The 27,975-nt window shown below is 37.5% G+C and overlaps 2 protein-coding genes across 7 annotated transcripts in view; one reads left to right on the forward strand and one right to left on the reverse strand.

The window, feature by feature from the left end:
• Window positions 1–60: 60 nt before the first annotated feature.
• Window positions 61–27,825, reverse strand: LOC139135535 (interleukin-1 receptor-associated kinase 4-like). Of its 3 annotated transcripts, none has more exons than XM_070702970.1 (10): window positions 21,957–22,136; window positions 14,532–14,725; window positions 13,345–13,493; window positions 12,139–12,684; window positions 11,487–11,647; window positions 10,374–10,438; window positions 9,449–9,673; window positions 8,547–8,736; window positions 4,867–5,085; window positions 61–3,754 (listed from the first exon to the last, which is right to left on the reverse strand). In XM_070702970.1, exons 2-10 carry the CDS (start codon window positions 14,708–14,710, stop codon window positions 3,716–3,718), a joined length of 1,773 nt encoding a protein of 590 aa, XP_070559071.1. In that variant the 5' UTR covers window positions 14,711–14,725; window positions 21,957–22,136; the 3' UTR covers window positions 61–3,715. The 3 variants fall into 3 exon arrangements, with proteins under 3 accessions (XP_070559071.1, XP_070559073.1, XP_070559072.1); XM_070702972.1 differs by lacking the exon at window positions 21,957–22,136 and adding an exon at window positions 27,694–27,825 and having other exon boundaries at window positions 1,555–3,754; XM_070702971.1 differs by having other exon boundaries at window positions 1,555–3,754; window positions 21,988–22,123.
• LOC139135532 (gamma-secretase-activating protein-like) overlaps window positions 22,131–27,975 on the forward strand; it is a 31,840-nt gene continuing 25,995 nt past the window's right edge. For 2 of the 4 annotated variants that reach the window (XM_070702967.1, XM_070702966.1), the window contains exons 1-4: window positions 22,384–22,573; window positions 24,152–24,303; window positions 26,639–26,765; window positions 27,500–27,667. In XM_070702967.1, the coding sequence (XP_070559068.1) occupies window positions 22,456–22,573; window positions 24,152–24,303; window positions 26,639–26,765; window positions 27,500–27,667 (565 nt within the window). In that variant the 5' untranslated portion in view covers window positions 22,384–22,455. Of the gene's footprint in view, window positions 22,574–24,151; window positions 24,304–26,638; window positions 26,766–27,499; window positions 27,668–27,975 lie in introns of all 4 variants that reach the window. The other 2 variants (XM_070702968.1, XM_070702965.1) reach the window with 2 other exon arrangements.

The following is a 27,975-nucleotide window of genomic DNA, read 5'->3' on the forward strand; positions in this document are numbered from 1 at the left end:
GTTGGCGAAAAACTTTACATAGTCACATACTATAAACATGACCGTAAGAGGTATGTAACATAAACAGAACTTTCAAAAACAGTTCTTTTTTCATACGACAAGTATACACAAAGTAGCTTCCGGTAAGTATTGATTTTTGTTTGGAAAGAAAAAAGAAAGACTGTAAATAACTAATTGTATAGTACATATATCAGAAATTCATTCATAGGTACACTTCTGAGACTCAAAGATAAGGAATGAACTTCAGTGGATTTCAGTCAAACTCACGTTGAAATATCAACGGTAAGCTTTGGCTATGACACACGGAGTCAATAACCTCTGAATGAATGGCTGTACACCAGCAGTAGGTAGGGCCCGGTCATCGTCCGCTCGCATGGGTCCGTTACTTCCCACAAACTACCTGATTTTGGGGAGCATCCAGCCACCCGGACAAGAGACCTTGGCGAGCGAAGATGGGTCCTGGTTGGCCAGAAAGCTTGTCAGTTGATTGCACAAATTTGAGTTTGGCTGGGTTTTTGTTTAGTCAACAACCAACGAAAACGGATGGATTTTTGTGTTCCCAGGTACAAATAAACCGTACTTGTAGCACAACAGTTTCACTTTGCTTGATATCATAGATTGAAGAGGTTGAGCACAAACATTTACATTTTGAACATTAGTAAACCAATTGTCAATGTATACTATGCTGTCTTGAATTTATTTCTGCCTTCATCAGTATGACATGAATTTGAATATACTTTAATCAATTTCTGATGACAAGATGTGAGGTATGTGTGACACTGCATGTCTTTTATGCTGAGAACGTAAACCCTTTTAGCTTTTGAGTTGCTTAAAAAAAAGCAAAGTTAGATCAAGTCTGTGCAATTGATCAACTTTCTGTCTAGATGGACGAGCCACCTGATGTGTTACTGCCATCAAACAATTAGGTGGCAACTTTGAAATGCGTTATGTACCCAGGCCTATCCATCATATTTTATTCATAGCACAGGAATTATCACAGCTCCCTGTTACGATGGCAGGTGTGTTTTAAAATTTACTTGAAATTGCTGAAACCTTAAAAGACATTCTAGCGATTATTAGAGACTTTCAGTTGACAGGCATAATGAAAGGCATTCACAGCAAGGATAAGGCATACTGTAAATCAGTTTCTATGTTACTGAGTGTTTGTACATGTTTGCTGCATCTGATACCCTTATTCTGATGTGTGAGTGAGTGTGAGAGTGTACAATTGACATAGAATATATGTAAGACTTGCTTTGAAGTTCTTGGGCCAATGTGCAGTGTTTCAGAAGCTTTTAGCTAATTGGTTGGCTGAAACTCATAGTTCTTATTGAGTTATTGCCAACTGACAAATCAGCTACCGAATAGCGCCCCCACATTTAAGACTCCCTAAGTTCCTGTAAATAATGATAAAGACTCCTTAAGTTTCTGAAAATAATGACTATTAACCTACCAGAATACATGTACTGTTCTGTCCCACTTCAAGCAGTAGATGGACGTCAAAGAAATGTTTCCAGTTTTGGAAGCAAATATAATTTATCACCTGGTCCCGACTTCACTGGAATAAATGATAGCTTTCTTTTTATTCAAAGAAATTGTTATTAGATTTAAATTTCTGGAATGCCTTTTTATTCGTGTGAACTTCAGACCAGGACTGTGTTTAGACTGAAGAAAAAACTAAAGTATAGACTCTTCCGCCGACCAGAGGCACACAATTTTGGAAGCTCATAGCATTATCTTATCATTATTGCTGATTTTTCAAATAAATGGCTTGACTGATAAAGGCACTTTGTAAGATTATCTACAGGCATTGAACTTGTTTTTAAAGAGTTGCCAACTACACAAAATACAATTATTCTTCTGTATAATAACAAGAAAGAATTTACAAACATTTATTTTCTCATAAAACTAGTTAAAGTGGTAATGTTTTCTTGTAACACATTTCAACATCTAATTTGGGTGATTACGGTTCATACCTGGCCCTGAAAATCACAAGAAGACTATGTGAAATTGAGAGAAAACAGATGTCTCACGAGCATTTGTGATTTGAGTGGACAGACTCGGAATCCAGACTCACAAGGTGTGTTGTTGTACTGATGGACAATGTCCTAGGGAGTCCACAAGAAGTAGGGTACATGTATCAACTCAGTACCACGCCATATGCACACTGCCAGAGCTGTAATGATTGACAATATCCTAGTGACGTAACAAGAAACAGGGTGCATGCCAAAACTCAGTACACCACGCTCTCTGCCACTGTCCCCTCAAGGAGGGACCTTGTCACTTCATTTAGAGCTAGCAAAGATTACAAGAGTTCCAGTGATTCAAGTTTGATCTTGGGAATGTAACATTCATCAAAATACAAACTCACCCCCCAAAAATGTAACTAGCTATCAATTTTGTGAGATGGGCTCATAAGTGCAAAGAGATGGTCTTACTAGTGCAAGGTCAAGTTTTAAGTTTGTTAAATAAAAAAGCTACAAAAGAAGCAATGCTACTAGTTTGATACTGATTACTAAATTAAAAGAGCACATTTAAAACATGTGCAGCAGTTAAATTTATTATCTAAGTCTGTACGTTGACAGCATTTCATAGCACCTGTGGAGGAGGTCATGGCACAGTTTGTACATTTTCCACTGCGCTGGGAGAACAGCTCCAATGTAATTTGAGTGTATGACAGTTGGTGTATTTCTGCTTTCTGCCAATTTTATTTTTGTGTGACAGCACCCATTTGGCTGATTCCCCCGGCCAGACTGCACTAATTAAACACTACAAGTCTCATTTCATGACCTCTCCTTTGATAAGATAGCACATGGGCTTTTCATCACAATTATTCAGCAAAAATCTGAACTTTTATATCATGTTTTTTACGATTTTTTTTTCCATGGCACAAACAATCTCAGACAATTTTCAGATTGACAAGTGAATACCGAGTCCATAGATGGTAGTTCTCTTTTTCGAAAATGTAACAACCCCAATAAAGGGCCATTTTGTGGTTTTGATATAAGACACAGAAACCAACGGATAACAGAAACTTTATGTTCAAACCAAGACAGGCTATTGGGAGTGTGCAAGGGGGTTACACAAAAAATACAGGTGAACTTTGAATTCTATGGTCTCCAAATGATGTCAAAATTGCAATATTTTTGCACTTTACTGTAATAAAACTAACTTTGACTCTATCACAATCTGTATATACACTTTACAAAGCACATCCAAAAAAACCAACTTACAGTGGTCCTTTCAGATTAGTTTGTGAAACTCTAATATTTCTGGTACTTCTTCATCACCTTTCCTTTTTATTTAAATATAAAATTTATTGAACTTTTTCACCATCATGGTTTAGCCCAGTCTGGTCCCCCTTGTTTTCTATGGTAAAGCTGGATCTCCAGACTGGGAAATGAAACTGAGTTGGAAAGATTTATAGATTACATATGGACAACACATATACGTAAACTTGAAATAATCAAGGTATATACAGTTGTTGAACTTGAAGTTACAATCCAGGTGATGACACTACTGTTTAAAAACCAGCTTGACACATGCCCTCTACACTGATATTGAAAAATGTCAATCATTTCAACAAGTTGTATACTTTTTCCATGATTTGCAGCTGATCATCAGTAGCATGGACAAAGCTGACAAGATGGCTTCATTTCGTTTTCTTTGAGAATACAGTACAGCATCACTTGACGGGAGTTGCTTCAAACACCTCTCACTCACTTGCTGCGATTATTTCTATTTTGGGTAACACCTGAAACAATGAGAGAACAATATCATGAAGCTATAACTCGAACAGTAATTTACACTGGTTGAATACAGCCGAAGAGTGGGCGCTGCCAATGGAGATATGGGAATTTTAATATGTAAAATAAATATCAGTGTTTTAATGGATGATTAAATCTGGTTTAACAATTGTAGACTTAATGATGAAAAATTCCCACATTTTGCCATGAATTGGCTAAAACACTTGAAAAGGGTACTTTGAGAGCAATATGATTGAATACAAAATTTGGATACATTTAACATAGAGCAGATACATCGGCTGACAATAGAGAAAGGAACGATACATACATGTATATTGCCGGTAGTGGGTTTGTAGAAAATTCTTACTTGGATCAAGTTGACTTGCAGAACACTTTGAGGTCTGACTCTCTAAGAAGTTGAGTTCATGGCATAACAGTGTATGATTTTTTGTACGACTAAGCAACTTTATATTTTTGTTTCTTCATTAGAAATATTATTTTGGAATGCTATTTCAATGGTGCACATAGAATCCCTTCGTGATTAAGGAGACATGACTGACTTGGTATACATAAAGCACACTGACCAAGACCTGTCATTAAATTTTCTCTCTTGTTAACACTTTGAGCACTGTAATTTTTCCCACCAAAATTTTAGTGCAACATTTTACCAATTTTTTTTGAAATTTTCTGTAATTTGTTTGATAATTTTGGACCAAATGGATAACACATTTCATTGACTACAGTTTTTCATCAAAATTTGGCAACAATGTGAGAAAACTTGACTGGGGTTTATTTTATAAAAGCAACAAAAATTGACTTTGGCACTTAAAGGGTTATGCATGTGGACATAACAGCAGGGCTACATGCACTGCTTGAGAAATGATAGCACATGTAAGATTGTTAAAGGTATACAGTCACCTGTAATCTAAATATGCCCATATATGGTCAAGGGGGTGTTCCTTGGTATTCAAAATGCCCATGTGAGGGCGCTGTTTTTAAAAAGCGGCCACCCGCTTAAAATCTGTGATTGGTTAGATTTTCTCTTTCCATGGTGACTGTGGCAAAATAGGAACAGGTGACAGTATACCTTTAAGACTCAGTTGATTTTGAAGGGACAAACCTCGTTCATCTTTGGCCTCTTCTTTCTGGAGCTGTGGATGCATTGTATGGCTACATCGTACAATTCTGTCATGGTACTTTGGTCGTAATTGAGGCTGGTATCAACCATGCTCAGGAACTCCTCGCTAGATTCACAGCAATCCTCCACGTGGGATGGCAGATCTCGGCTTTCTCTCTCCTGATCAAAGACGGGCAGTCCTGTCATCAGTTCAAACAGCACCTGTGTGAAAACAGGAATGATCAACATGAAGTGTCTGTGTGAAGATGAAGGATTGAACAAGACAATGTTTTCATCTGTTTTATTTTTGGTGTCACATACAGTACATGTATGTCATGAGTTATATTACACCAATATAGTGATGGCAGAAAAAAACGCAATATGATCGGTCTAGACATGAATATGACAGTACTATTTTGTTATATATATATATATATATATATATATATATATATATATATATATATATATATATATATATATATATATATATATATATATATATAATATATATATATTATATATATATATATATATATATATATCTTTGCATCATTCATTTGATTGATCCTCATTACCATTAACCGATTCCTAAGTTGGTGACTTGTGTGCAAAGCCCTGTAGAATCCTGTGGGATCCTTAGGTTGAAAGGTTAGGTGATGAGTTTAGCCGCCTTACTCACCATCAAGAGCTATGGCCAGTAGTTGGTAAAAATGCACGTTTCACATTGTTGAAGCTATCGTGCTATGGGGAGTTGTATGCCATTGTACATTATAGAACCCAAACGTGTAAGGCAAACGTGCATGACAAAACACTGTAAAAGTCTGCACGTTAGACATTTTAGACACGTTAGGTCCGTACACGTTAGGTTTGCACGATACACGATAGGTCAGCATGATTGGCATGGTAGATTTTGACCGATGTTGAAAACCTAAAATGACATACACGTTAGACATTTTAGACACGTTAGGTCCGTACACGGAAGGTCTGCACGATACACGATAGGTTTGCATGATTGGCATGATAGAAATTGGAGTCATGTGGAGAACCTAAAATGACATACACGTTAGACATTTTAGACACGTTAGGTCCGTACACGTTAGGTTTGCACGATACACGATAGGTTTGCACGATTGGCATGATAGATTTTGACCCATGTTTAGAACCTAAAATGACATGCACGTTAGACATTTTAGACACGTTAGGTCCGTACACGTTAGGTTTGCACGATACACGATAGGTTTGCACGATTGGCATGATAGATTTTGACTCATGTGGAGAACCTAAAATGACATGCACGTTAGACATTTTAGACACGTTAGGTCCGTACACGTAAGGTCTGCACGATACAAGATAGGTTTGCATGATTGGCATGATAGAAATTGGAGTCATGTCTAAAATGACATACACGTTAGACATTTTAGACACGTTAGGTCCGTACACGTTAGGTTTGCACGATACACGATAGGTTTGCATGATTGGCATGATAGATTTTGACTCATGTGGAGAACCTAAAATGACATGCACGTTAGACATTTTAGACACGTTAGGTGCGTACACGTTAGGTCTGCACGATACAAGATAGGTTTGCACGATTGGCATGATAGAGGTAGACCTTACCGTGTTTGTAGGCCATCACGTGAATCTTGAGAAATATCGTATAACGTGCCGACCTAAGATTCACGGAGCTAACGTGTCTAAAATGTTAACGTGTATGTCATTTTAGGTTGTCCACGAGTCAAAATCTATCATGGCAATCATGCAAAGCTATCGCGTATCGTGCAAACCTAACGAGTACGATCTAACGTGTCTAAAATGTCTAACAAGTATGTCATTTTAGGGTCTCCAGATAAGCTGAATGGTACAGTCATGATACACACATTAGACATTTTAGACACGTTAGGTCCGTACACGTTAGGTTTGCAAGATACACGATAGGTTTGCACGATTGGCATGATAGATTTTGACCCATGTTTAGAACCTAAAATGAAACATAGACATTGACAGACATTTTAGACACGTTAGGTCCGTACAGTTAGGTCTGCACGATACACGATAGGTTTGCACGATTGGCATGATAGATTTTGACCCATGTCGAGAACCTAAAATGACATACACGTTAGACATTTTAGACACGTTAGGTGCGTACACGTTAGGTTTGCACGATACACGATAGGTTTGCACGATTGGCATGATAGATTTTGACCCATGTCGAGAACCTAAAATGACATGCACGTTAGACATTTTAGACACGTTAGGTGCGTACACGTTAGGTCGGCACGTTACACGATAGGTTTGCACGATTGGCATGATAGAGTTAGACCTTACCGTGTTTGTAGGCCATCACGTGAATCTTGAGAAATATCGTATAACGTGCCGATCTAAGATTTACGGAGCTAACGTGTCTAGTGTCTAAAATGTCTAACGTGTATGTCATTTTAGGTTGTCCAAGAGTCAAAATCTATCATGCCAATCGTGCAAATTTATCGTGTAACGTGCTGACCCAACGTGTACGGACCTAACGTGTCTAAAATGTCTAACGTGTATGTCCAGATAAGTCGAATGGTACCATATGTCAATCGTGCAGTCATGATATACACGTTAGACACTTTAGACACGATAGGTGCATCCATGTTTGGCGTGCACGATACACGATAGGTTTGCACGATTGGCATGATAGAATAGGACTTATTTGTACGCCCTAAAATGCAATACATGTTAGACATAGGTTCTTCAACGTTTGGTCTGCACGATACACGATAGGTTTGCACGTTTGGCATTTTAGGCACGTTAGTTCCAACCTGGCATACACGTTAGACATTTTAGAAACGATAGGTGCGGATATGTTGGGTCTGCACGATACACGATAGGTTTGCAAGTTTGGCTTTTTTGGTCACGTTAGTTCGGCTGTTAGTTCCGACCTAACATGTCAAACATGCACTACTAAAATGTAAAAATGTCTAAAATGAAAAAATCCCGACTTCTGGCCATGGATGACCATCAACGCACAACGAATGGAAAGCCCCATCTAAGGGTCAGGACTGCCCACATTGAGCCGACTGATCCATTAGCTCAGTTGGTAGAGCATCCGTAATGTATACGGGGGGTGTGGGTTCGAGTCCCGCATGGGTCACTTTTCATTAACCACTGTATATATATATATATATATATATATATATATATATATATATATATATATATATATATATATATATATATATATATATATATATATATATATATATATATATATATATATATATATATATATATATATATATATATACACACACACACACACACCACAATACCAAAGTTGTCTTAATGGCCCTGAAAAAGATTAACAGACTTTTCTATAAAATGTAAACACTAAATTGATAAATTTCGGCGTGAGCTTATTGAGAAGGTAAATAAGGCTGTTTTTCTAAAATTAATATAATTAATCAAACAACACACAATCATGACAACAGATCTGTATGCATTTTTCAGTGACAGTGGTACATACACATTTTTGGTCACAGCTGCGTGCACAGAAGCACAAGTCAGCTGCGCAGAGTGCCGGTCAACTGTAATTTTCAATATTTTATCAATTAAAGAAATTAAATACCATACGGCTGTAATTTTTCAATTCCATCACTTATGCACCCATCTCTGAAAAACTGGCGTGAAGATTTAAAACTTACCACACCATAACTGTATGTATCCAGTTTATCGGTGATCAGCCCTTGGAAGGCCTCTTTAGGCATGTACGGAGAAGTGCCAAACACTGTGGTTGTAACGATGGAACTGGCTTTGGGGTCTGACGGACCAAATCTGACAAGTCCAAAGTCGGCTACCTTGCCCACATAGTCTTCATCTAGTAGAACATTGGCGCTTTAACAAAATAGAAATGTCCTTTATAAATTTTGTGAGTACATTATGTTTTACGCCTATGTACATAATCGCTTTGGTGGCAGAGAATTCAGTATGTGGTCATGACCTGTGTGAAGATAACTGCTACATGTTCACAGTGAATCAAAATGTCACTGTTGAGTATCCATCGTTGTACATATTTCAGAGCCCTTCTTGAAAACTCTGGACTGATTCCAATAATCACACAGATAACTGCTGTGGTCATTTTTCCACTGTGGGATTTCTTCAGATGTGAAATATATATTTCCCTCAAAATAACATGAAGTGTGAATAATATACATATGAATCCAGTGAAAACATGAAATACGTTCATGTTTCCACTGGATTTTCATTCTTGATGTTTGACAGCTGTGTGTTTTTGTTTTAATGTTGGGATGTAAGATGTCTTTCATGTGAGGGCAGTGTTCTCAACAGTCATCAGTGTCGTCCAGCGCAGGTACAAACGTTGCTAAATGAGACTTGGAATCAAAATTGGGTGGTCAAAAGTTATCAAAACATGATTTTGAATATTGTCATGCGGGTAAACAAGTTGTCCAATGCCACTTTGAATTGAAAATGGGAGACATGCAAAAGTCATCCAATGTGGATCTGAACCTTGGCCTTGATTACACGCTGCGGTCTAATCGCTGGAAGTGCAATATGAAGACTATCCGTTCAGAACCAGCACACATACCTTTTTATGTCTCGATGAATGAGTTTCTGTTCGTGCAAGTGACAGATTCCTCTTGCAACATCCCTGGCAATATTTAATCGGAGTTTCCATTGCAGCGGAGGTGAGCCCCCAGCACAGCGAAGTCTGTCTTCCAGTGAGCCGTTGGGCATGAAATCGTAGACCAAACAGAAATGGTGACCATCGCAGGAGTAACCCAGCAAGTTAACTATGTTCTCATGTTTAACCCTGGTAGACAAAACAAAATATTACACATTTCTTTCAGACTGATCATGTAAATAAATAAATAAATAAATGAATAAATTAACTTGAATTGATTGTTACATTTCAACACATCAAACAATTTTAATTCAAAATATTGTCAGAGAAGGTGTACATCATTTACAACATGCCAGACTTATAAAACATTTGTCATCTGACAAAAAAAAACTTTGAGGAATGTCTCCATATCAGATAACTTGCAGTAGTTAGAACACTCATTTTAGTTTTTTGATGTGACAGCTATTGAAATGATTCTGGCATATACTTGCATATGAGGAGCCACTTTTCAGTTATGTAGTGCTAAGGGTACATGGCTAGCTATGGACAACGCGATATGTATGGTATATGGCTGGCTATAGACATAGTGATATGTGGGGTAAATGTCTAGCCATAGACAAGGTGATATGTAGGGTAAATGTCTAGCTATACTGGTAGACAAGGTGATATGTTGGGTAAATGTCTAGCTATACTGGTAGACAAGGTGATATGTAGGGTAAATGTCTAGCTATAGACAAGATGATATGTAGGGTAAATGTCTAGCTACTTGTATAGACAAGTCAATATGTAGGATACATGGCTAGCTATAGACAAGGTGATAGATCAGGTACATGTCTAGCTATAGACAAGACAATGTAGCAATAGTAGATGTAGTTGCTATCTCTTTTACCTTGAAAGTATTTCCACTTCTATCCTGAACTGTTCCACAACTTTTTGTAAAAGAACTGTTTGACCCTATACAAGAAATAAATGTAAGTAAACAATAACACAATTAAAATTTCTATTTCATTTTCTCTTGTTGGAAGTATACTAAAGAGATGTCAACTGCATAGAAATGAAGAAAAATTTTCACACTTTCAAAAAGTAAAGAGGCTTTTAACAATTTGCAACATCTGCAGATGAGAGATGATCTTCAGTGTGAAATATCTGTCCATATACCTACCGATTATCTACTGTTCAAGGGCATCTTTGTTATACAATGCAGCTCTATTTACAAATATTTGCATTCCTCGTAACTTAGTATAAGGAGAAAGACCATTGCAAAATGTATTCCGAATAACAAACCAGATTTCCTTCTTAAGAGAACTTTCCAAATATTTTATATGACATCATCATCATCATCATCATCATCATCATCATCATCATCATCATCATCATCATCATCATCATCATCATCATCATCATCATCATCATCATCATCATCATCATCATCATCATCATTATCCTCCTCCTCCTCCTCCTCATCATCATCATCATCATTATTATCACCGTCATCATCATCATCATCATCATCATCATCATTATCATCATTTTAGGGAAATTACATCAAAATAACAAATTTTTCTGGATGTTTGTACTGAGTACTGACTGATCAACTCACACATTGTGTGCTCAGTGTGAGATATACAATGTCTCGCCCACTATGTGCAACCAACCTGTGCAACACTGGCACAATGACAAAAGAAAAAGCTTGATTTTTTAAATGAACACATACACTTATGCACTGAAGAGTACTCAAATCAGCTGAGAGCAAGTCATTATTAATAAATGTAGAACATTCACTTGCCCAAAGTCATGCACTATCTACCTAATGCATCCATAAACAATTCACGAATACATGTATAGCTAATTTTTCATTTCCTGCAGATTCTGAATTGGGTTTCTGATGAAATGCATAAAGTCTGTAGGTATGCCACCTTAGAACTGGACAATCCAAGACAGAAACAAGACAAAATTCATCCCAATCACAAGATTGGCATTTGCAAATTGCTATTCTACTTACCTCCTTTAATCTTTTCACAGCAACAAGCTTGCTATCTTCATGGGTGCCGATGTAGACTGCTCCAAACGCCCCCTCACCTATTCTGTTACCTCCATGTTGTCGAGCCTTTTCATTAAAATTATTTGTCATTGCACAAAGATCCGAGTAAGGAAACTCTGTTGCTGTAAGAATCAGAAGAAAAAAGCGATTGGGATAAGCGATCACTTTAACCCTGTCACCCCCATTTAACTGTCAGGACGTCCAACTCTACAATAGAAAACAGTTGGATTGGTTCAAACCACAGTGGTGAGAGGGTTAAGGTAATAATTGCAATGAAACTGAACGTTTCAAACTTCTGCATAAACTTCCTCAGGGGAACTTACACTATTTCATTTTCAAAATCAAGAATGGAAGTCATAGGCAACCTTCTGAAGTTTGGTAATAGAGAAATGAATTGACTCAAATTGACTGGTACTTAAACCTATTGCGGCTGTATTCTATTTCATGTAACTCTTGGGGAGGGCTAAATTGAAGCTATGACCTGTCGTAACACTGTGAGTAAAACCAGAATTTTTCGAAAGATTCAGCCAAACATTTCAGTTTAGCATATTTGTGATGGAACTTTGACAGCATACAGAATCAGCTCTATTCATGATATGTTTATGTTACTAACCTTCTGATATAGATATCAAGTTGACCCTGGCTTCATCCACAGCAGCTGCAGTTTGTTTCTTCTCCGCATCACTCATAGTTGACTCTGGACTTCCATCACCATCACTGTCAATTTCCGTGGGTTCTTTGTCACACCTCCTCTCTGTGCCGCCTTGTGTGGAGGATTTGACATTCTTGAAACTGCTATCTGTGGGTGTTGAAGATGTGATATCACTCCCCTGGATGTCGTCGGGCTGTGTGCTGTCTAGATCTTTCGGACTGTCCACGCCACCTGAGATGTAGCTACTATGAGTATCGAAATAGGGATTGGAACTTGGGCTTTTGAGGGGTGTTGTTGATGTTGAGCCATCGGTACTGCTTGTGGTGCTGTCCGTCCTGACGTACTGGGTCGTCGACGATCCCGCACTGTCTTTGAGGAACATTGATGACTCAGAATCGGTGGTATCCGGAGACCTGGGTGGAATCCAATGCTGTGTCTCACATTCTCTGCCAGCATCCAGTTCAATTTGAGACTCTTGCTGGTGCTGTAGTTTAAGACGTGTGTAGTCTTGGAAAAAAAAATAGATATTGATGTTTAATGAATCCCCATCAACCAAAAATATTTAAAAACCAGCATACAGATGTGAAATGTGTTAGCTACTCTTCCTGAAATATCAATGTTGCGTAGTTAGTAAGAGTTACAGAGGCAAAGCAGCATTGTAACAATAGATCATTCTAAGACTTGGGGACATGCATTTGTCAGACAGCCCCCTACAACAAGAACAGTCCAACCTAAAGGCGTTGGACCCAGTGTTTTTCAGTTGTGCTGAAATTGTAGATTTCTAAATGCTTCAAAAGGAATTAGATGCAGGAAGTGATATATAATCATAAGTGGAAAATTGAAAACAGACATAGTCATGAAAGCTGAAATATACCACTGTATATTTATTGGAAAGATGCACTGACATGCTTAATTATCTGTTTGTGGGCTTTCAAACATCAATATTCGACGCAACCACCATTCTTGATTTTACTTTGCCGAATAAACAATACAACACATACCAGTATTGCATAAAGTATGAACAGTGTTTTAATAAACTTCTACGATCATGAAAGCCTATACAGTAATAAATATACCAGTATTAGTTACTGTCTGACTTAATTAAAACAGATGCTACTGATATTGTTAAGACTGGTTTTACGAAAACAAGAGAAGCATTGTCCATACCAGGGAGGATGATTTCTGCAGCTGATACTAAATCTATCTTCAACAACAGGTCAACAAGATCCCGGGCTGTTGCATTCTGGGTACCCCAATCCTGAAGCAGAGATATTGTCGGACTGCCACCGTATCTCTGCATCTCGTTTCGAAACATACTGCAGGATGCATGGAACGAGAAAATCAAGGCCATATGTGAGTTACAACATGATAAGTTATCTTGTATACAAAATTCAATAATCCAACATTAACATAATGGTACGACATGTGATACAATATCAAATATTCTCAAATAGTAAAATGGGAACAGCACTTATGCTAAAAAATTTTTCTTTGTTTGGGCGCTGCACCAAACACAGCATATTTTGCTCAAAAATCACTTTTTTGCACATATTCATTCAATTTTAATTAATTTGCCAGCCCAAGATTAAAATATTGGTTGGTTTCACCTTGTAGCTTGTCATGCAGTCGAAAGTTGTGTAATAAAGAAGTGTTGATTTATGCAAATGTATGCAAATTACCCTATTTCCTGGCTTCTCTTTCCTGCCAATTTCGAAATTTCCAAAGAATTTAACTCAACTCTGGCTGGGTCAAATTTTCTGAAATTTTCACATTATGTTCTTTAAATGCTATATAACAAAACGACTATTTCGTTGGGCAATAAAATTCTTACAGTTTGAATAAAAGGCATTTTAATTTTGCTTATCATGATTTTAATCAATGTTTTTGAATGCAAATCTTTAAACCCTTGCCATTTTAGAATGAGGATAGAAAATGCCAAAAAAAATACCGGTAGTCATTTTTGCTACATGTACTCTTCTTTCAAGTGAAATATCACATTACAGAAAATAGCATCAAGTTTTTGACTTAAAGTAATTTTTATCATTAATACCAAAATTGAGGTTTTTTACGCCAAATATACACCCACTTCATCCTTTGAGTAAAGTATCACCGGTACTACCAACCTAAACTTTGAAGTCTCTGCGTTTTGAAAATATATAGTATGAGGGGGTTTCCTTGTCATCTTTGATGAGAAATATTGCTTTGAAAAAAACTGTGTTGGCAACATGCAGCTCCACCTTAACAGCTCTACAAGCAACATATACAATATAAGTTTGTGGACCAAAGGATGTGGTCCACTGATGTACAGGTCTGCCAACACACTGAGTATTTGTGAGTACACAAGGTGTTCTTACAGTATTTGTTGCTGTGAATACTTCGGCTCATCGCTGTTTCTTGACTTGGGGATGATTGCCGCTAGTGATTCCCAATTCCGATTGAGAGGATTTGGAAGATCCAGGATGTAGGCAAGTTCGCGAAATTTTCCAAATGGAAGCTTCCTTATGTAGGTCTCTGGCTTTATCTTTGAAGACATTGTTTAGCTTCAGTCCTGTGGGTGAAACCAAGTGAAGAAATTTTGAGGGTTATTTTTTTCCTAACACTTCTCATATTGGTTGATTATATGAAATGGAGCTCTTTCTGTTATACATGGACAGCAACTCTTCTCGTTTTACATTCAAAAGACCTCTACAGTGTTTTCATCCATAGCCATCAGCTAGCAAAATTGGACGGCTGTATCAGCACCTTCACAGGCTTGGAATAAAGGAGAAATATTATTGAGTACTATGGAAATTAACAATGACTACACAAATTATCGCAAGACATCAAGCAGTAGACAATCACGCTATTCTTCATTCAGTTGTTGACAACAGCACTCCATGCAAGGTTGATGTACTGTATATCATTGGCTGGAAGTATACACATCTTTTGTCGGCAACCAGATGATATAATGTTGCCATACTAAGATGACAGGGTCCATATACACTCAAATCACCTAAAATTCAAGGATTTCAAGGATTTTTCAGTAATTTTCGAAGACTATTTAAGGTCTAAAATCATTTGATTACTATAGATCATTTTTATATATTTTTACATATCATTTTACATATCATTTTCACAATGCCACAACTGATCATTTCATGATTTTGAAAATCATGGGTGGCTTATCCATTTAACAGGACCATCCAAGCCTCAATTTCATTTTCAAGAAACTTCCAAGGACTTTTGTGATCCTGATCACAATATTACGATGCCATTGGTGGCAAGTGGTCAGCAATCACTTTTTCACACGGATGGGGACATGCTCAGTACAGTCGTCAATGTTTTAGTAAAATTGAGAAAAGATAGGCAGCTGTTGCATTTTAAGTGCCAGTACACAGCACAGTTAAATTGAAGCAATGCATTTACAGCAAGGTATAACAAATGATCTGTTTACAAGTATTTTCAGTATATGATAAATTGTCACTAAACAATACTTAACCTTTGATTTTAAGTTTCAATTATCAATAGTCATACTGTATCTACATAAACCAGTACCATATTGAAATATTGCACCCCATTCTTTCATTTGTCATATTCATAATTCACAAACACTGAATTCAAATTATCAGAGTTGGGGCGTTTTTTTCTAGCATGAAATATAAACTATAAAAGTGCTTTGTTAGAATCTACAAGAATGACTGCTCTTTTGTTACTTTTAATGTTCTAATAATGTTTGAGAGCACTTTGTTTGGTAATTATGTCAATACTGATTTTTCTTTCCTTTATTGAAATCACCAAAACAGAAATTGTTTTTCTTGTTTGTATCACAATTCATTCACCCAAAACAGTTGTTTGTTTGACAACGTCATTGAATACTCTCTTAACTGCTTTTGTATTTGAAACAGAACGTATGTGTCAATGGTTGTCTTTCTAATATTGCATCTACAGGCATCAACATTGGTTATAATTAACCAAACTGCCATAAAGAATGGCATGGGGGAACGGAACTTCAACACTCATCTTGTCAGTACATTTGTTTGTGTTTTTTGTCTTTGAAAACTGAACACATTTTCAGCATTGGTCTTTTTCAGATTGAAAGAAAGGGCATCAAAATTGGTTAAAATTGTTAGAAAATCTGCTTAGGTATCTCTCTCATACTGTCCTAAGGCCTAAAGGCCTTTGCCTTGCCTTTTTCTCTGCTTATAATATAAACTGGCCTAAAAATATCCTAATGAAATCCCTGCTTTCTCATGTCCTCAACTGTGCAGCACGGTGAGTAAATCAAGTTGTTTGAAATTTGGTATCACCAATTTGCATTTATTGTTATCAAAGGACCACAATAGTCTGGTTCCCTGACCCATTTCCCCGGTAGAGGGCGTGGGGAAATATAGGGTCAGGTACCGGGTAGCCATCTTGAACAGAATTTTGTTCAAGATGGTGGAGGTTAGTCACCTGACAGAACATGCTACAACAAATATGGCACCTACCATGAAAACGCCGGTCAAAATTCGACTTGTCAGAATTATGTTCGAACACTGGTATTCGAACCAAAAACATTGGCACACGAGACGGGAAACATAAAATGAAATCCAGAAGTACGGGGAAATAGAGGTGATTGAAGACTGGCTGTGATATCGCAGCAGTACTTGTGGCGTGTATCGAACGCGCTAGGGTCATTGAGGTCATCGCCGATTGTGGCGTGACCCCAATGACCCGAGCACGTTCGATACACGCCACAAGTACTGCTGCGATATCACAGCTAATTGAAAGCAAACTTTGTTGGAACTGTGAACAACGATTGATTTCGATGGATAGAATGGTGTCCAAATTTCGTGAAAAATGCCAGGCATCATGTCGACGTTCTCAAGAGGTGTGCTAAATCACAGTGGCTAAATCATGGAGGTAGAAAGTCTTTCTTTCTACCTCCACGGCTTTGTGGTACAAACAAGAAGTTGGTGTCAAGTGAGCCTGAAAGTGCGAAACCCAAGAAAGATGAGAAAAAGTTACAAGTGTTACTTTCATCCAATCACAGCTTGTTTTATTTTAACCCAATAGCGTCCATGTTTACATTAGCCCTCTACCGGGAAAATGGGTCAGGGAACCAGACTAGGACCACAAGTCCTCTGTTATAACAATAGAGCATGGACACCCTAACTTCATGATTAGATTGTAGGGCTACAAGATTCACTGGATATTTTGCTCCCTCAGAGACATAAATGCTCTATATGAAGAGCTTAAACTCAAAAATGTACACTACAGAGCTCAAATTTAGGATTTCTTATCAGGACCATTTCGTTCCCCCTACATAAGCCAAAAAGTGATTACACGCAAAGCAATGTCCTGTACACATGACTTTATGATTAAAATATACACATTTGATTCTAGATTTATGGTACAACCTGTCACATTAAAATATGGCATCATTGACACTGTGTTCTAATTTGATTACAATTAACTTTGACGTACAAAATCTGCAAACATGAACTTATTTTCCCTTCAAAACAAATTAATGAAAGTATTATCAAAACTTACAGCTGTTGTCCACATTAAAAAGAGGTCATGGATGTATTTTGATGAATCAAATCCATGCAGCAAGTCACTGGTTTATTTAAAGGGAGTAAACATATCCTGAGTAATTACTTCTTTCGTTTCTGCTTTTTTCCATCGTCATGTGACTCAGAGTGTTTATTCTGTGCATAATTCCATCAGGTGTCATACGGTTCCCCCAAGTTACTCCCCGTTGGATCACAGTAACCATATGGAAAGCACTACAAAGACACGGGGAAGTCCCCAGCCCCAGTAAAATCAACTTGTGAACATCCTGTACTCAATTTAAATTTTTTCAGATTGTCTAAATACAAGAGAATGGAAATGTACAGAAAATACATAGCTACAATCAAAGCTAATTTAACCCTTATCCTGCCAAGTTCATGTGTTGCCATCAGGTCTGAAGAACTGATCATTTGAAGGCCCTGTGAACAGAGACATTGTGAACATGATTTTTATTGGACTAAAACTGCTATAACAATTATTACCAAGCAAAGTGGGTGAAAACGTACTGTTTTGACTTGGTGGAGGGGAAGTGATACAAACTGTCTGGCAGGAACAACGTTAAAGACACAGAGTTTCCCAGTCAACTAATTCTTGCAAATAAGGAAAGATTATTCATGTCTGTTATGACATTATAGCTGTTGCATTTATAATTACTTGCATCGGGTGACAAATCAAAAGTTGACAAAGATCAATTCAGAGATAATTTTGAAAACAACAGATTAATATACAATACCATGAAATGAATAAATATGTACACGTACGTGTCCAATTACATTTTAGTAGAATACTAAATTCTCCATGGTGTAAAAATTTGTTTGCTTTGATTTTGTCATAGCTTTGCTAACTAGAATGGCACAACACCATCCTAAACTGTTCAACCCTCTTTCCCTGTAGACAGGTCCACACTAATCAATGGATTCGGGTGATGAAAGGGCTTATGCAGCAGATATTTAATTTCCTGAATGTAACAAGTTTGAAGAGGTCATCATTTGGTTTTGTGATGCATATGGTTATAAGGAAACTGGAAAATGCACTCAACCAAGGACTCTTCTCACTGAAAGACACAATCAGAGCCAAAATTTATTGAGTTGAAATGTTAACTTGGTTGACTATTTTGGGACCAAATTAACAATTGCTTTTTTGGATGGGTGAGTAGAGGTACAGAAAATAATTTTTTTTAAAAATCTGATGCCTTATTCAACAGAGGGCTAAATAAGAGTGTTTAAACAACAATTTTCCTATGTCAGTTTTTCAAATCAAAACATCAAAACATATCAGCATGTTCTAAGTAAAAAGCTTTAGGAGGCAAGTTCCTTCATGATATAGAATTATGTTTCCATGTGTGTACCTATCTAAGTCATAAACTTCATTTGTTTTCTATTGAATTAAATTTTAAAAAGAATGAAACAATTTGCTTTCTGATTCTTCTCATCAGGACTATGCCCCTCGGGGACAGATAGTCGGGCTTTCAAATTTCTACAATTCTTTTCTTATCTACCACTTGTGGAGGCTCATTTTAGAGTTCTTGGAGGAAGAAAATTTTCACCGTCTTAGTTTTAAAAAAAATCCAAAATAGAGTTAACACAGGGGTGGCAGCCATTCTGAATTTCAAATATTGCAAAATATTGGGTCTTGTTTCTCTAGTTCCAAACTTTAAACAGTAACCCAAAATTTTTATTGTTGATTTGGTAAGAGAATGGTTAAAAGTTTCATTTGGGAAATTTTGAGCAAAAGTTTAAGTCTTTCAGTTTTACTGTCGAGATGCATACAACCTTAAAAGAGGCATATTTTTTGCAGTGGTATACCAATTGTCATATATAAATTCTAACTGTCCAAGTCCTTGTCTTCCATTGAATTTTAAATCCTGACAAACAATTTGATCTCTGGCTTAATAATTTCTGAATTTCATCAGGAATGTGCCTCTTTAGGGCATGGCTAATATGAGGTTATTACCAAAATACTGCAAAAGGATACATTCAGACATTGACACAGCAGAATGTAGAATGCAAGTTCAACAATTTTTGTTCTGACTTTTAGCACTAGTATGGAATCTCATATGTGCTGCTGGATAGCCTGTGAACTACACGAACAGAGGCACAAGATTTATTCTTGCAATTGTCCTATGGGTCCCTTGAAACTGTTCAAGAGTGAATGCACAGATGCAGCTGTAGAACACATGTAGCATTTTAAATCTGGTGGGGACGCCTAGAAACGGTAAATGTTGTGGAACAGGTGTTCCGTCCTATTACTTTTTGAGCGCACGCAAAATTCTACCGTTCTCGACGGTAGATGTATGATGAAGGAGAATACTAATGCCATACGGCAAAACTGAAAAATCTGACTATCATCTCCGGTGGTCCAGCTGGACAAGATCAATTTTCAGGTACACAAAATGCACTCTACCAAATGAATGAGATCTCCATTCTCACCTTTGACCAGCAGGGAAATGGGCACCAACAGGAAAAGCAAGACATCTTACTTAGTAAGGGTTTTTCCCTATGTTACTTTTTCAAAACCTTATCCATAAAGGAAGCGATGCAGGATAAAATTATCAAATAAACCAACATGCACACATCTAAATGCTTGGTTGGAGGTTATAAGTTTATAATTCTTATGCAATGCAGTCATTTTTTTCCAATACAACAAAGTATCAGCTTTCTCATGTTGCAAATTGAAGATAAAAGAGTCTGAAATATGTTATAATGGATAATGCGCATTTTACTAATTACATAATCTTTGAATGTCACAACAATATGACCTTTAACTTGTTTTGACATATCATGGGATCAAAGGCAAATTTAAAGTAAAATACCACGTCATCAGCATCGTTTTCTCTGATGGATGTTACTGTATTGAAAATGAATACAGACAATTAACCCTTTTCCTGCCAAGTTCAAATGTCACCATCAGGTCAAGATGGTTGAGGACCAGAGAGGCATGACCTATCCAATGTAAAGCAATTTAAAAGAAACTCAAATATTTGAACGCCCTGACAACCAAGATATTATAAATATGATTTTCACTGACCAAACATGTTATGACATGCCAAGTCAAGTAGGTGAAAATGCATATACCAGTAGATTTGGCTCAATACTTCCTTTTTGCTGATCTGGGAGAGGGGAAGTGATAAGGACGATACCTACAATACTGAGCTTCGGATAGTGATTATGTATGACTGATCAGTGATGGCGGTGTATTATACCGGTAGTTTACATAGCATACATACAAGCAGTTAGAACTCTGTGTATTTAGGTGGAGGAACACCGATGCACATCTTTCAACAATTACTTTGGTCAGTCTTCAATTTTGTTACGCCTAAAAAATCTGGAAATTGGTGACACAAAATTCCTTTGTGTGCTCACAATTTAACCATGGTTTATGGTTTGAGGAAATCATTTAATATCACCGGATTTGATGCTTTGCTCATTCCCATGGTGATAAAATAATAACTCTAACGACTTGTAAACTCCTTCGAAATACTATTAGTGTGAAAGAGACAACTTTTGGATCTTTTGTTAGTTTAATAATAGAATGCCTGAAACATAGTCCCCTTGAAATTATATTTATTTATCTCTTTCTGAATCAAATTTCAAAACTAGCTTACGTTATATTGGTGTGGTTTTCATACCCTAATTATTAAACTCACAACTGTATGAAGTTAAATAAAATCGAGCATACACAGATGTAGCACTGGTAGATTGAAAATGTTAGTAGAAGCTGGAACACTAATGGACTACATCTTATTCTTATTTACAGTTTTACAGTATAGTAAAATAAAAGTTTTGTAGTTGAGGTAGTCAATAATTCCCAGTCCTTTTTTGAGGGTGCCGTTAAAAAACGATACAAATTGCTATCCATTATTTGTGCTCCGCCTTTTAAGACCGTATAAGCTTTGGTCGTATATTGCTTTCAATAAAGGCGGAAGTCTTTTGGATTTAGTCTACCAGCATCCGTCTATGATGATGGCAGAATCATGCATGTTACCAATTAGATTTAAAGTCTGACTGCTATCAGACGTTGAGGCCTGTTATTTGCCGTTCCATCATACCGAAACCCATACCTTCGTACGCCGATTTAAACCTCTGCCTACATGACCACGAGCTGTTAAAAGTCGACAGATCGACTGTCACATGTCGTGCCCGGCACTATGTGAGTGTACCGTGTGTGCCTGACACAATACGATTTTGTGCGACCGCACAATCGAACGGAAGTTGTAAAGTTCAAAAATAACACCACAGCACCCTTACCTTGAACTAAAAAATGTTTTGTTGTAGATACCTGGAGGAGAAAGTGTAAGGCTTTGCAAAAGTTTAACACTTCAAGTGTTACATTTTCGGAAAACTCTCTCTCAGGCGGTGAATTCCGTTGAGTTTGTCCCGTGTGATGATTTAGTCAGGGCGATTCCACCAACAGTACTGCGCAAAAGTAGTGACCTATGACCCACCGACCAGAACCAGCGCGACCAGCGGTGTGTCAGACGTGAAAATTGAGTTTTGAGCTGGCCAAGCACGCAAAAAGGGATATAAGTGGCGAGTGTGAAAGCTTAAAACCTAACTTTGTCACTTCTGTTAAATCGCGCGCAGATAAATTAACTCACTTTCACTTGTTTAATACATCCGTGTTCCCTCAATGGGTCAAAACTTCCCCTGTAATCGTATCGTACCCGTAGAGGAACTGTAGAAACCGGAAACGAGGTGTCAACTGTGCGAACTCTTCTTTGGAAGGTGCGCAGAAGATGTTGTTATCATGATGCTCGATTTTAATTGCTGTTTTGACGCTGAATGTGACATCAACGATTTTGTGAGGACAAGGAAATGTCAACAAGCTCAGTCAGAACCCAGGGCAACCTCAGCAGGTGAAAAAGGTAGATGACATCTTCAAATTTAGTCAAATATGAAACATATTGGTGCATATTGTTTTCACACTTTTCGTGAACATGTATTTGTAAATGCCGACAATGTCGAAGAAATAACTTTTACAGATCTCAAAGAATTATACCCGATGTGGACGCTGGTTTTGATTAACATATCGCAACGCCCCAATGGATAGTAAGGTGCACATGAGTGTACCCGTGTGTACGGTGAAGTATATACGGAAACATTGATTTCATGACATGTCAACGCCCCGCTCGGTGGTTTTGGGCCATCTCTAAATTAAGTCCCTCCGAGGATCCAGTTGGAGGGACTGTGGTTGGACGATGATTCTCATGTAACTCAGATTGATTAGTATGGTCATAAAAGCTAGAACTCTGGCTCTAGCTGAAAGGATTAGAATGACTCTTACCCTGTCATGAAAACGTATTGTTCGCTAAGTTGGACTACTGCAATCTATTCTTTTATTTGAGAAAAAAACTACAAACATCCCAAGAAGAGTTGTAAAGGTGCAGAATTCGACATGTGTAGTTAGACTTCCTGTATTGTTGGATTTTGCTGCCCGTTTTTTGTGTGTTTATGTGTTATGAAAAACTTCAAAAGGCAATACATTCGTATGATTCATAAGTTAAAAAGGATTTACTAGTTTACAAGAAATTTTTAGGAAACCTATTTGCTCTACCTCAGATATTGTACATTCTTTAAAGTCCAAAGTTTTGGCAGACTGCAATTTGCATACAATATGTGCTTGAATGCCAAACTTAGCTACTGGTAAGGAAATATACATCATCCGCAATTTCACTTACGGTTGTAATGTTTTGCTGAATACATGCTTGATGGCCAAGCAGCGTAAGGGCCATCCACAGTGTACCAAGTTTCTGGTTGCAGAACAACACAACAGCGCTGATCCCACATGACGTAATTTTTTCTCTAATTAATATGCATAAATAAATATTTGTCTGCATTTACGCAAGAATGATGAAAATAAAACCTGCCAGTGTTACAATGGATATTAAAAATCACACTAATTGGAATGAATTTGTGGCTCAGACTACAAGCTGCAACAACAGCTGCGCATACAACAACAAAATTTGTCTTACTTTTAGGCAGCGTTGTCCAAAGTCGCGCGTGTGCAGCTATATTTAGGAACAAACCTAATATCGCGATCAACGCTATTTAATGTTAAATATTCCCATATACATTGGCCTATATTAAAAAAAGCCAATATAAAATCAGACTGGAAACATTTCTCCCTTTTTTTATCAATGTTTGTTTTCAAACAAACAATATGCATCTTACTGAGGAAAGTTAGTAATCCCTGCGGGTCAAGTTGCTTCATAAAGACAGTGAGGCCCCTACGAGTGCCTGATGTGTTTTCCTAAGAATGATTGGGCCCAGTGTTCTACAGGTGCAGTGTTTCTGCAATTATACTCATTCTATACCCTTCACACAAGTATACAGACATATATAGCTTTTCATTGTAAAGATACTGAAGTTCCTATACATAATAGCCTTCATCTTACAAAAGATGTCCCTGGAGTGAAGCTGTTTGTTTTTTTTACTATTCATAGACAGCGAGAGTGACAATGTCACCATTATAGGCCAAGAAAGGAATGGGGAAATTTTGTTTACATGGGATGATCAACCACCGTCTGAGAAGCGTAAGGCAAACGGAGAAGTCACTTATATCGGCCTCTATGATCAATCAACGAAGAAAAACTCGGTAAGTATCACATACTGCACACACAGTGTCAAACTATGAGGAATGTATACAGCAAATGTCTATCAGAAGGAAGGTTAACTATTGAACCACAGTCTCCAGTGTGATGTACAGATGGCTTATCCCACTGTGAGTGCTGTCATACTGACATTGTATAATCATAATCATAATCATAATCTTTATTTCTTATATAGCGCATTACATATTTAAATATCTCAGTGCGCTTTACAGTGAAAACAACAAAAGACTGACAAAATTACAGTAAATTTAAAATGTTCAATAAAAGTAACAGGTGGTAAAACTCAAGAAACTGTTAAAATAGATCAAATAAAAACTCAGGTATTTAAAATGACTTAAAAGGGTATAAAACTCATGTATAAAATGACTTAAAAAGGTAAGTTTTTAACCCGACTTTAAAACTATCGAGTGACTGAGATGCACGAAGGTGCGACGCCAAAGAATTCCACAAATGAGGCGCACATATTGAAAAAGCCCTATCACCATAGTAAGCTGTGCGAACAATGGGTTGATGTAACTTAATTTCCTCATTCGAAAATGAACGTAATGTATGACTTGTACTACGTCTAATCAAAAGCTCATCAAGGTAAGGCGGTACATAACTACAAAGAACTTTGAAAGTAATACAAAGAATTTTAAATTGAATACGTTGTTCAACAGGGAGCCAATGAAGGTCACGAAGAATGGGAGTAATGTGATCACATTTTCTCTTCTTGATAACAAGTCGAGCTGCCGAATTTTGAATTGTTTGCAGTTTGCGTATTTCAAATGAAGGGAGGCCAAATAAAATGTTGCAATAATCCAAGCAAGATGTGATAAAAGCATGTACGAGTTTCTCAGTTGAAGGCTGATCAAGTATATTACGGATTTTACCTATCTTCCACAGAGCATGAGAGGCCGATTTACACACATTGACAACATGTGCTGACATACTGCCACTGGAATCCATCGTGATACCAAGATTGCGAACAGTGTCAGATGGGTGAACAATGACATTACCTATTTTAATATCACAATGAGGAACCGGACCTACACCTGTAAATTTAGAAGAAAAATGAATGACCTCGGTTTTACCATCATTTAGAGCGAGCATATTGTCTCGCATCCATCCCCTGATTTCATTAACTACATAACTCAATTGAAGTTGTCGGGACTTGATCTGCTTCGCAAGTGATATACGATTGTGTGTCATCAGCGTACATCATGTAATGTAACTTATGCTTGAAATTGTATCCTCTAAGGGTGCTGTGTACAGATTGAATAAAATTGGTCCGAGAACGGAACCTTGAGGTACACCACAATCTATACAATTGTATGTATTTAGACATGTACAGATGGACTTGGTACATGTATGGTGTGACCTATATATGAATACATCAGCAGATCTATTTAAGTTATTTATGGCAAAGATGTAATTGATCAATTTATCCTAATCTCGCCTCTCAGAAATGTGTCTGGCGATTACTGTAACGTCGGGAGGCTAAAAAGAAATTTTCAAATCTGTGCTCTATTAGGTCTGTAGCCACATGAATTTTTGTGGCTGAAAGGAATTCTGAAAGTTAACAGTTTTGAAGGTTTCCAGACACTTGGCACCAAAACCACGCCGCACTATACAATCTTGTCCCATACAATTTTACACCAAAACCTCTGTGCACCAAAACAACCTTGTACCAAAAGCTCTTTGACCCAAGATTAATGTCGCTCCAAAACAATAGCACTTGGCCCCAAACTATCGCAAACCTGTAAAGATGAAAATAACCAATCACTGCCCTGGATCTATCATCCCACGGCTAAAGTCTTGAAAGTGTACACACTTAGAGAAAAAGATATCGTGCAATTCCGCACAAGTTGTAGCTTTTAGTAGTCGAATATGTAGGGACCCAGAGACTGCATGTAATAACCACCAGACTATTACTTGTGGGTCGATGATTTAATGTACCTAATTTTGCCAGCCAATTTGCAGTTTTCTTTTTTCTAATTCTACCATTTATTGAGGTTTTGTGCAAGAATAAATGGTTCATGGTAGCCAAAATGTCTTGACACTGTAATGCTTCCAAGTTGCACGTAAAAACAACACTGATATGATACATCATGGATTTAGGATGAGTTTGCCGTATAATGGTGCTATACTTGGGGTAAAGTGGTTTTAGTATGATGTTGTACATGGGGCGAAGAGGCGTGGGATGAGGTAGTACTTTGGACGAGGTGGTGTTTGTACAAAACGCTTTTTGGACAAAGTTATGTGGGGTGACTTGGTTTTGATGCGAAGCATTTGGACCCCATCCTGAATATTAATGTGAATGTTTTTGTTTCTTTACAGGTGTTGTTTATTCATGACAGTAATGTACACATAGTTGGATGCTCAATAAACCAAGAGAGGACCTTGATTGCTTTCACAACCCTTGGAAATGTTGGGTCAAGCAAGGAAACTAAACCAACACTCTCTGGTAAGCTTTCCACTTTATTGCTGCTAACAGGCCCCCTCCCCAACAACACACACACACACAGTACTTGAGGTAAGTCATAAGTCAATATATGACGTGAGGACCCATATATACTCAACTAGATTGGTACACGAGGATGTTGCTCAATGAAATCAGGCAAATCTTCTCTATTTATGGGATTCACAGAAGAGTCATTAAGTTTGGCAGCATATATGTGGTTTTATGCCTTTCGTTTCATGTTGTAAGATGCTACATACATGTATGTGACATTTATTTTGTTTATTTCGTAAAAAAGACATCAGGAAAATCACTTTCTCCAACGTACACGGTGAGGAACTTTCCTTGCAAGGAAAAAAACATCAAACATGTTGAATATTTTGCTCAACAGCACAAAAAGGATTGAAATCACACAAAAAAATCACTGGCATATGAAAGTAAAATTGCTGAGCAAACAGCATCTGCTGTCAAATTGATTTTGCTCTTAGAATCAAAATCTTGAATTCATCAGAGGCATGTTTACCCATTGAAGTTGTGGTGTATGCATGTACAAAGAAAACTGAGCCCCGTGTTTGTCATGAAAACAGCCAGGTTTTGCTGGGGACCTAATCTTAGCTTTGTGAAGGAACTTGACCACCTAGGACTGTGGTAATTTGCAAGCTAATCAAGTGTGGGCCCAGTACAGTTCAGTCTCACTGAAGTGTTTATAATAATTGTACTCATTTTGAACACTTCTCTAGGTGTCTACAGATCATTTCTGGCGGAGGTTCAGCCCCAGAACAGAGTATTTTCCCTGAACATTGAAAGGAGAAACCTTCTGAAATGTCAGTTCCTGTACAGCAAGCTGAAGGGATTCAGCGAAACCCCGAGCAAGGACACTCACATGTTGTTCTTCCTGCATAAGGAATGTAAGTAGGAATCTGGTTTTGCTTACCTGGAGTTTAAAATCAGTTGTGGAGTGATGCTCATGGATGATAGCGGTGTGGTTTGTAAAAGAAAGCACGTGGTGTCCGAGTATAAATACCCATCTTGATTCGATGGGAAAGCACTGCAGTGCTATTTTTAGATTTCTTAACCTCTGAGCTCATGTGCCCTTACAGGGTATTGACCTGGATTTTATTGTTGAGTGAAACAACATAACAAGGCCATTGACCCTTTCGCTGTTACTGGTAGTTTCAATCATATTTGACCATTGATACAGGATGTTCCCTTTGTA

This window comes from Ptychodera flava, chromosome 6, assembly GCF_041260155.1.
Source record: "Ptychodera flava strain L36383 chromosome 6, AS_Pfla_20210202, whole genome shotgun sequence".
NCBI lineage: Eukaryota > Metazoa > Hemichordata > Enteropneusta > Ptychoderidae > Ptychodera > Ptychodera flava.